This window comes from Petaurus breviceps, unplaced genomic scaffold (assembly GCF_028583685.1).
Source record: "Petaurus breviceps papuanus isolate PSGF00001 unplaced genomic scaffold, PetGlider_PUasm1.0 404, whole genome shotgun sequence".
In the NCBI taxonomy this organism is placed as follows: Eukaryota; Metazoa; Chordata; class Mammalia; order Diprotodontia; family Petauridae; genus Petaurus; species Petaurus breviceps.
In genome coordinates, this window is record NW_027186317.1 from 185,673 (window position 1) to 196,470 (window position 10,798).

The window sequence follows — 10,798 nt, forward strand, 5'->3', positions numbered from 1 at the left end:
CCGGGGCCTCTGGGTGCAGAGGGGGCCCCTTTCCTCCTCTGACCTCAGACACAGGCTCTGGGCAGTTACTCAGAGACCTGCTTGCCTTGGTCTTCCCAGTCACCTTGCTGGAGTCATTGGGTTTGTACAATATACACTGTAAATAGTTCTCGTGGTTCTACTCATTTCTCTCTGCATTAATTCATACAAAATGAAGAGGGACAAACAAAATTAAAAAAAACCACAACTGAATTCAGTGGTCCAGCAATTGATACACTCAAGAACATACATGGGCAGAAAACTAGAAAGCATTTTGGTAGAAATCAGGTTTAGACTCTCAACCTCCACCTCATATTTTGAGCTCAAAATGGAGACTGGACCTGTAAAAGTCTCAGGTTAAAACCTTTAAGAAGGAAAATGGAAGAGAAGGAAAGAGAACAACCAGCTTAGCCTCTTAGATGATGAAGTATTGATTAAGACATGCCGGGAGGAGGAGCCAAGATGGCGGAGTAGAGGCAGGAACTTGGTGTGAGCTCCCTCTCCAACCACCTCCAATACCTGTAAAATACAACTCTAAACAAAATTTAGAGCTGCAGAACCCACGAAGTGACAAACAAATCCTCTGCTGAAGGCAGCCTTGCAGGTGGACAGGAAGGGTCCATTGCAGCAGACTGGGAGCAGAATGAAGTCCCATGTAAGCCCCATGGGCCCAGAGCTGGGGCGGCCCCGACCAGCAGCCTAGACTGTCCAGAGCAGACTTCAGGAGAGTGAATCACCATTAACTATAGTGGCTTCCAGACTTCTCAATCCATAAACACCAAAGAGTAAGTAAAAGGTCAGTGGGGAACTCTGCTGGAACTGAGTGACAGAAGAGCAAGGTCCAGCCACTGCTCCTGGGGCCAGAGGTGGAGGCTGGGGGGCTGGGGGAGGGGAGGCAGCTGCTGCTGTCTGGCTGCCTCCAGAGCTCCTGGCCCTGTAGCAGCAAGCACCCCAGCATCCCCAGGGTGGCTGCCAACACAGGTTCTTAGATCTGCTTTACTAAAGGAAAGCAACTCAAAATGGGTTAACAATCTTGCTTCAATCAATCAAACATATCATTTACCTAGTTCAGGGGAAAAGTCAGCACCCTGAACTTCAGAGTATACAGACAGAAGTTACAAGAAGACAGAGAAACATTTCAAACAGACAGGCTTCCAACTGTCTGACCCTTACATCCATACCTAGTCACAGTTACCAGAGAGGGAAGCATCAACATTTGAGTTTTCAAAACTGGGGGCTCCACAGCTGCCCAGAGTCTTGTTTGGTCAAATCACACAAAACTTCTCAAAGTGAGCCCCAAAGAAAAGTCTCACATCAGGGTTTATATAGCCTTCTCCTGAGTCAGAGAATGTAACAATTCTCTTGACTCACTGCCCAACCAAAAAGCACTCCCAAGAACCAAGCCTCCCCCACAGGCTCCAGGTGCACTTAAGCCTATCAAAGGGCCTAGGGGCAGAGAAGATCTTATACTTACATTCCTATAACAGGTCCATATAATGTAGGGGGACCAAGTGACCATTCAGAGGGTAATTGCTCTTCCTTTGACCTGCTTGGATCCCAGTTGCTGTCTTGGGTGGTTGTCCCAGGGTGAGAAATGCCAGTGTCCAGAACTTGTGGTGTCTGTAGAGGGTGCCCGCCTCAGACCTCTGACAACATTTGCAACCCCCCCCCCCAGCAATTTAGGACATAGCTCGCTCTACTCTGGAAGTAGAGTTCTACATTGGCAAAGAGCTCAAAAGTCAGTTGGCTGGGTCAAGGTAAGCAAGCAGAGGAAGCGCATTCATGTCATAGAATCCTTTTCTGGAGACCGAAAGGATCAAAACATGGAGCCAGAAGTCAATGAAGTCAAAACTCCTCCATCAAAAGCTTCCAAGAAAAATATGAACTAGTTACAGGGCATGGAGGAGCTCAAGAAGGATTTTGAAAATCGGGTAAGAGAAGCATAAGAAAAATTGGGAAGAGAAATGAGAATGATGCAAGAAAATCATGAAAAGTGAGTCAAAAGCTTTCTAAAGGAGACCCCTCAAAATAATGAAGAAAATAACACCTCAAGAAACAGACTAACTCAAATGGCAAAAGAGGCCCCCCAAAAAAACAGTGAGGAGAAGAATGCTTTAAAAAGCCAAATTTGCCAGCTGGAAAAGGAATGTCAAAAACTCACTGAAGAGAATAATTCCTTCAAAATTATACTGGAGCAATTGGAAGCTAGTGACTTTATGAGAAATCAAGATTCTATAAAACAGATCCAAACAAATGAAAAAATAGAAGGAAATGTGAAATGTCTCACTGGAAAAACCACTGACCGGGAAAATAGATCCAGGAGAGAGAATTTAAAAATTATTGGATTACCTGAAATTCATGATAAAAAAAAAAGCCTAGAAATCATCCTTCAAAAAATTCTCAAGGAAAATTGCCCTGATATTCTAGAACCAGAGGGCAAAATAGAAATTGAAAGAATTCACTGATCACCTCTTGAAAAAGATCCCAAAAAGTAAACTCTTAGGAATATCACAGCCAAATTCCAGAGTTCCCAGGTCAAGGAGAAAATATTACAAGCTGTCAGGAAGAAACAATTTGAGTATTGTGGAAACACAATCAGGATAACACAAGATCTAGCAGTTTCTACACTAAGGGATCAAAGGGCTTGGAATATGATATTCTAGAGGTCAAAGGAGCTAGGATTAAAACCAAGAATCACCTACCCAGAAAAACTGAGTATAATGCTTCAGGGGAAAATATGGTCATGCAATGAATTAGAGGACTTTCAAGTATTCTTGATGAAAAAAGCAGAGCTGAACAGAAAATTTTACTTTCAAACACGAGAAGCATAAGAAGATAAACAGGAAAAAGAAATCATAAGGAACTTATTAAAGTTGAACTATCTATATTACTACATGGAAAAATTATAATTGTAACTCATGAGACTTTCCTCAGTATGAGAATAGTTCAAGGGAATATATATGTATATATGTATATATATATGTATACACACATATATGTGTGTATAGGAGGATGTATATGTGTATAAATACATATGTGAGTGTGTCTATATATGTGTACATGTATAAATAGACGGAGGGCACAGGATCAGTTGAATACGAAGGGATGTTATCTAAAAAATAAAATTAAGAGTTGAGAGAAGAATATAATGAGAGGAGAAAGGGAGAGATAAAATAGGGTAAATTATCTCATACAAAAAAGGCAAGAGAAAACTATTACAATGGAGGTGAAGAGCAGGAAGGTGAAAGGGAATGGGTCAATCTTATTCTCACTGAATTTGGCTTAAGGAGGGAATAACATATACACTCATTTCCGTATCTTACCCTACAGGAAAGTAGGGGAGTAGGGGATAAGAGGGGAAATGATAGAAGAGAGGGTAGATTGGGGGAGAGGGTAGTTAGAAGCACACACTTTTGAAAAGGGACAGGGTCAAAGTAGAAAATAGAATAAGTCGGGGTGGGGGTGGAGGGATAGGATGGAGGATAATATAGTTAGTCTTTCACAATATATCTACTATGGAAACATTTTGCGTAACTATACATGTACAACCTATATTGAATTGCTTATCTTCCCAGTGGGGGTGAGTAAGGAGGGAAGAAGGGAAAGAATCGGGAAATCAAAGTTTTAAAAACAAATGTTAAGGGGAAGCTAGGTGATGCAGTGAATAAAGCACCAGCCCTGGAATCAGGAGGACCTGAGTTCAAATCTGGACTCAGACACTTGACACACTTACTAGCTGTGCGACCTTGGGCAAGTCACTTAAACCCAATTGCTTTATCTTTCCCCATTCAAAAAAAAAGATTAGAGGCATAAAAACAAATGTTAAAAATTTTTTTACATGCAACTGGAAAATAAGATATACAGGCACTGGAGTATAGAAATCCATTTTGCCCTATGAGAAAGTTAGAGGGAGAATGGGGGAGGATATAAGAGACAGAAGATTGGGGGAAAGGGTATTCAGTATGCTTTCTATCTTGGGGTGGGGGTAGGGGAAAGACAGGGAGACAATTTGTAACTCAAAATCTTGTGGAAATGAATATTGAAAACTAAAAATTTTAAAAAAGACATGCCAATAAGTTATCAGCTGCTCTGCTTCTAGTAGAGAGAGCCCCAGAAGATGTCTAGAAAATGGCAGCCCTCCTCCCCATTACTATTTTATCATTATTATTACTATGCTATACTATAGTGTATGTGTTATATATAATAACAAGCCTCTGGGCCCAAGCTCCTGCTCTACAATGACTTGTGGGCTTTTCCTTCCCAATGTACATTGCTGCTCTCACGGCTTAGATGGACAGAGAGTCACCAACTAGAATATTTTGGGTGAGATGGAAGACAACCTGGCCCTGCCTCTACATGGACAGTATACCTCCAGACCACCAGGCACTGCCATCTCTATGGATGATGCCCCTAACTACCACAGGACCTCACCCTCTACCCAGCCCCTAAACACTGTATTTAGACAAGCAGTCACTGACATCCCCCCACCAGCTCCACCCTTCTTTATGAAATGGCTCCCCCATGGTATGGAATTTCCCTTTTACTTTGTTCCCAAGCACATACTACAGTGCTTGGAACACAATAAGCACTTGATAAATCTTGGAATTACTTTACTAATTTATTTACTCTATGTCATTTGTTCCCCCAAGACGCTCATCTCTTTCCTCTTTCTGGTCAGGACAAAACTGTTCGTGTTTCACCTTTCCTGTGACCTTCACCTAAACATTCTCCACTGCTTCCCCAGCAGCTTCTGGAGTCCCCCCATGAGCACGCTCAAGTGACCAATGCTGCCACAGCCCCGCTTCCACCCACTCTGCTTCTCTTGTTACTCACATCCAGAGCCAAGTGCCTGCCATGGGTTTCATCCAACCAAGTCTCAGGGATAACTCTGTGGTCAGATTTGCCTCAAGCTGAGATGTCCTGTTCCTCTTGCCTGCTGTTGGTGACATGAAATGATGCAGAAAAACAAAACTGAAGTAGGAATTGCACACTATGAAAATAGCAATAACACCATTACTCTGAAACAGACCCAGAAGAGTTCAAAAGCTGACAGGGTGGAAGAGCCACCCTGATTCTGAAAGTTAGTTATATGGTTTTACTCAAGAAACTACAAAAAAATTGAGATTCTTTAAATCTTATTCCTTTATTATATTTAAATAGTTATGCATCCATATTTACTTGCAAATGTTTCCCTCAGTATGAATCCTCCTATATTAGAAAGTTTTTCTCTCTAACCAAATGTGTGCCTACATTCATTTCATTCACTCTACTATGAGTTTTTTGATGCTTTTTAAGAGTGCTCCTCTCACTGAAAATTTTCCCACATTTATTACATATAAAAGTTTTCATTGCAGTATGAGTTAGCTGATGATTACTAAGAGTTCCCCATTGCCTGAAGGCTTTCCCACATTTATTACATTCAAAGGGCTTCATTCCAGTATGAATTCTCTGATGGCTGATGAGGTGTCCCTTCTGACTGAAGGCCTTCCCACATTCATTACATCCAAAAGGTTTTACTCCTGTATGAGTTCTCTGATGGCTATTAAGGTGACCCTTCCGAAGGAAGGCTTTCCCACACTCATTACATTCAAAAGGTTTCACTCCAGTATGAGTTCTCTGATGGCTAATAAGAGTACCCCTCTCACTGAAGGCTTTGCCACATTCAGTACATCTAAAAGGTTTCACTCCAGTATGAATTCTCTGATGGCTAATAAGGGTTCTCTTAGCAGTGAAGGCTTTCCCACATTCTTTACATTCAAAGGGTTTCAGTCCAGAATGAGTTCTCTGATGGCTAATAAGGTAGCCCTTCTGATTGAAGGCTTTTCCACATTCGTGACATTCAAATGGTTTCACTCCAGTGTGAATTCTCTGATGGCTGACAAGGTTTCCCTTCTGACTATAGGCTTTTCCACATTCATTACATTCAAAGGGTTTCACTCCACTATGAGTTCTCTGATGGCTAATAAGATATTCCTTCCGAATGAAGGCTTTCCCACATTGATCACATTCAAAGGGTTTCATTCCAGTATGGGTTCTCTCATGGATAATAAGGTAAGCCTTCCCACGAAAGGCTTTCCCACATTCACTACATTCAAAGGGTTTCACGCCAGATTTCTGATGTCCAATAAGCATTCCCTCTTCACTGAAGGCCTTTCCACATTCATTAAATTCAAACAATTTCACTCCAATGTGAGTTCTCTGATGTTTACTAAGGGCTTTCCTGTTCCTAAAGGTTTCCCAACATACATCACATTCAATGGGATTTTCTCCAGTGTGAACTTTCTGCTGTCCATTAAGATTTAATCTCTTGCCAAAGGCTTTCTTTCCAAGTGTATTATACTTAGGGAATCTTTCTTCCATGTTACCTCTCCAATGTGGAAAAAGAAGTGGGCCCAAGTTAAAACCTCTAATAAATGTGCTACATTCAGGTCCACTCATCATATTAAAAGTTCTTTTGGGAGTCATTGTCACTTGCTGGGACTGTCTTTCCTGGTGGCCCTCCTTTCTCTCTAAGCTAACCTCCCATTCCTCAAATTCTCCCAGTTTGGAATACCAGTTACTATCCACTGGCAATCTTTCTTGGGTCAATGTTTCTGGGTGAATATCCTCAGTCTGAACCGAATCCTTGGTTTCACACCTAGCGTCCCAACTCAGGTAATCTGAAAGAAATAAAACTGTGTCAGACAAGCAGGCCAGGCTTGAAGGATGCAGGGCTAATATGTAATGAAAAGGAAGAGTAAGATGCAAACAACAAGAGATCCTCAGGGTCATGCATGATCTTCATTTTATTTGGTTCTATCTATGGAAACGTCCATTTTATTTCATATTTGTTGTGAATAAATTACAAAATTGCAAAGAATTACAAACACAGAACTTTTTTTCAAATAAATACAAATGTGTCAGCTGTCATTCTCATTTTCGCTGGGTAAGTTCTTCATTAAGTCTCTCCCACCAAAGGTAAAGGCACTTTACACATACTCAAAAAAATGAAAACTGTTAAGAGGCAAGTGAAAGACAAACAAGAAAATAGGACCAGTTGGGTGTCACAAGACAAGACAAGACAAACAATTCTGTTCAATGAGAAGGAAGCACTTGAAGAGGGACACCATTGGAAATTGTATTTCATGCCAATTAAAACAACTCTGAGGTACCACCTCATACCTACAGGATTGGCTAACATGACAAAAAAGAAAAATGATAAATGCTGGAGAAGATATGGGAAAACTGGAACTCTAACGCATTGTTGGTGAAGTTGTGAACTGATCCAACCATTCTGGAGAGCAATCTGGAACTATGCCCAAAGGGCTATAAAACTATGCATACCCTTTCATGCAGCAATACCAGTACTAGTTCTGTATCCCAAAGCAACCATAAAAAAGGGAAAAGGCCCCACATGTGCAAGAATGTTTACAGCAGCTCTTCTCGTGGTGGCCAAGAATTGGACATCGAGGGGATGCCCACAGACTGGGGAACGGCTGAACAAGTTGTGGTACATGAATGTAATAGAACACTGTTCCATAAGAAGGGGAGAGCAGGCAGACTTCAGAAAAACCTGGAAAGACTTACATGACCTGACGCTGAGTGAAGTGAGCAGAATCAGAAGAACGCTGTACATAGTAACATTGTGAGGTGACTGACTTTGTTAGACTTAGCTCTTCTGAGCAATGCAAGGAACTAAGACAATTCCAAAAGACCCATGATGGAAAAGGCCATCCACATCCAGAGAAAGAACTACGGGGTCTGAATGCAGAGCAAAGCAGACTATTTTTTCTTTTTTGTTGTTGTTGTTTTTTGTTTTTACTTTCTCATGGTTTTCCCCTTTTGTTCTGACTCTTCTTTCACAACATCACTAATGTGGAAATATGTTTAATATGATCACACATGTATAGCCTGTGTTAGATTACATGCTATCTTGGGGGGGAGGCGGGAATTTATAACTCCAAATCTTATAAAAGCAAATGTTGAAAACTTACAAATAAATAAATACTTAAAAAAAATGATAAATGAAGAACAGATTACCTGCAGGCAGAAATGATGGGCAAAGAAAAAGAAGCAGTGCAGAATATTACACAGCAGGAAAATTATTTGGAATATATGTTGATACACAAACATCCCAAACAGAACAGGGCTGCCTTCCTCCTGAGAGCTGATGGACTCTAGATGCAGAAGGGACTTGTGTTTTTTGAATACGGACAATATGGGAACTTGTGATTGACTATCAGTATTTGTAACAAGGGTTGTTTCCCTTGGGTTGAGGTGTGAAGACAATAAGAAAAAATGCTCATTAATTTATAAAGTAAAATTATAAAACAGAAGAAGGCAAAAATATCAAGTTAATGAAATGATACTGTGTCCCCCAAAAAACAAAGAAAACAAAGCATTGGGACATATGGCAAGGCAGACAGGAGAAAGGACATTCTAAAGCATCTGAGCACAACTTATGGGGCCAGAAAACGCTTCCCCATGGGCCAGAGAAAGCTGGGCCATATAAGGAAGGAAGCTGGTGCCACATGGGCCAAGGTCTTTGCTGAATGCCCCAGGGCATCCAGAGTTCCCAGACCAATATCTCAAAGTGCCAACCCCCTCTCCCCACTCCCACTGCCAGAGACCAGCTGACCCACTGCTGTCAGTGACTTCCCTCAGCCTACCTGTCCCTCACTCACCTGGGCAGGGGCCTCTGGGGTCTCCTGCCTCAGGAATCCATGGTGCTTCTCCTCTCTCCAACTGGGAGATCACTTCACGCTTGGGCACTGGAAGCCCTGATCATGGGGAGAGAAAGGAAAAAGGCCTGGAACACAAAGCCATCTAAGAGCCCAATCCTGGCCTCTTCATCCTTCTTCAGGTAAAAGAAGGAGGTATGAGCAGTCACAGAGGATGATGTTTTGTAAAAGAAACTCTGACAGATAGTCTGTGTTGTATTTTATCCAAGCTCGAGAGCATGTTACACACCTGACTTGGGCTCAGATTATTAGTGACCCAAGGCCTGATAGGATAGTAGGATCTTTGTAATTCTCTAGGTATTCTTCTCATGACTTTACAAAGAATCTCTGACTCAAGGGAAAGGCCGCCCTAGAGGGAAGCCACAGCGTCAGGGCCAGCCCAAGGAAATGAGAAGCAAAAACATTCACATTCAGGCTCTACTGGATTCTGGACTCTTCCCTCCCTACCCCCAACATGTATTTGTGAATGTTCCTGCAAATTAAAGAAAAGCTCGGGGCAGCCTTTCAGATCTCAGGAGGTAGACAGAGGGGAGAATGCAGAGACGCTCGAGTCCTCACCCGCAGACACCAGGTTCTCATAGTTCTCCAGCATCACGTCCCTGTGCAGGGCCCTCTGGGCAGGGCTCAGGCGGCTCCATTCTTCCCGGGTGAAGGCCACGGCCACGTCCCTGAATGTCACAGGATGCTGAAACGGCAAGCGCATCCCCACTCAGCCAGGGATCATGCCTCTCACGGTCCCCAGGAAACCCAAGGAGTTGGTAAGGTCCTCAAAGCACTGAGTCCTCTCCAACTCTTTACTGACATCTATCAGACAATGTGATGGAAGAAGTAACAGGAGAAAAAAGGACTTTGGCAGAGCGAAGGGGAAAGGACAAAGGTCCACCCCAAACTGAACCCGTCATCCTGCCCTTCCCCCCTTCTCTATTTTTGTTGAAGGCCCCCCATTCCCTGGTCACCCCAGCTCATAACCTCAGTGCCCTCTTCTACTCCCTCCTCTCTCTTACCAGCCCTTGCATCTCATCTGTTGCCAATCTGCTGATTCTTCCTTCCTAACTTCCCTGCATGTGCCCTACCATCACCCCGACATCCCAGCACCATCCTCATCACCTCCCATCCGGATGTCTGTGATCGTCTGCTGGCTGGTTAGTCTGCTTCCAGGCCCCCTCTCTGATCCACCCTCCACTCTCCATCAGAGACCTTCCTGAAGCATGGGTCGGACTCTGCCACTCCCATTCCCTATTCCAGCAGCTGCAGGGGCTCCCCATCACCTCTAAGACCAACAGAAGCACCTCTGGTCCTGGCTGGCATCCAGCGCCCTCCTGACCTCCAATGCTTCTTGTATCTGATTCCGCGACCCCAGCCTCCAGCTGTCCCCCCACAAGAAGAACTCCAGGCATTTGCGCCGCATCTCCCATGTGTGGGATGAGCTCTCTCATCATCTCCTGTCTTCCCTAGCTTCCTTAAGTCCTGGCCAAGTCCCACCTTCTAGAGAAAGCCTTCCCCAGCTCCTCTGCATTTCGGTGCCTTCCCTCTGATAATTACTTCCTCCTCATCCTAATTCTATCTTGTATGAATATGTTGCTCCAGTCAGCTCTGGCTCATCATGACCCCATTGGGGGCTTTCTTAACAAAGACACTGGAGTTTGCCATTTCCTTTTCCAACCCAATTTATAGATGAGTAAACTGAGGCAGAGTTAAGTGACTTGTCCAGGGTCACACAGCTCCTAGGTGTCTGAGGCCAGATTTGAAATCAGGAAGAGGAGTCATCCTGACTCTAGGCCTGGTGCTCTGTGCACTGCACCTCGCTGCCCTGCCTATGTACGTAGCTGGGTTCATATTGTCTCTCTGCTAGATTGTGAGATCCTTGAGAGCAAAGACTGTCTTGTACCTTGCTTCAGTGCTAACACCTGATCTCCAGGGTGGGTAAAAGATGACCTATGGGTGGGAAGGGACTTACAGTAGGAGGGCACAAAAAAGGCTGCCTGCAGGAGGGGGGGTCCGGAACAAGACTCAAAGAGAGCCAGAGAAAGAGAGGCAGGGCACGCAGACCTGGGGACAGC

At 43.5% G+C, this 10,798-nt stretch overlaps 2 protein-coding genes across 2 annotated transcripts in view; both read right to left on the reverse strand.

The window, feature by feature from the left end:
• Positions 1-5,150: 5,150 nt before the first annotated feature.
• Positions 5,151-10,798, reverse strand: part of LOC138171025 (zinc finger protein 84-like) — a 40,063-nt gene continuing 34,415 nt past the window's right edge. The window contains 1 exon segment of the mRNA XM_069100480.1: positions 5,151-6,339. Within this exon segment, the coding sequence (XP_068956581.1) occupies positions 5,227-6,339 (1,113 nt within the window). The 3' untranslated portion in view covers positions 5,151-5,226.
• The window catches only part of LOC138171023 (zinc finger protein 793-like), a 14,936-nt gene continuing 10,686 nt past the window's right edge, over positions 6,549-10,798 (reverse strand). The window contains exons 2-4 of the mRNA XM_069100479.1: positions 9,297-9,423; positions 8,667-8,777; positions 6,549-6,677 (exon numbers count right to left, since the gene is read on the reverse strand). Of these exons, the coding sequence (XP_068956580.1) occupies positions 8,674-8,777; positions 9,297-9,423 (231 nt within the window). The 3' untranslated portion in view covers positions 6,549-6,677; positions 8,667-8,673. The remainder of the gene's footprint in view (positions 6,678-8,666; positions 8,778-9,296; positions 9,424-10,798) is intronic.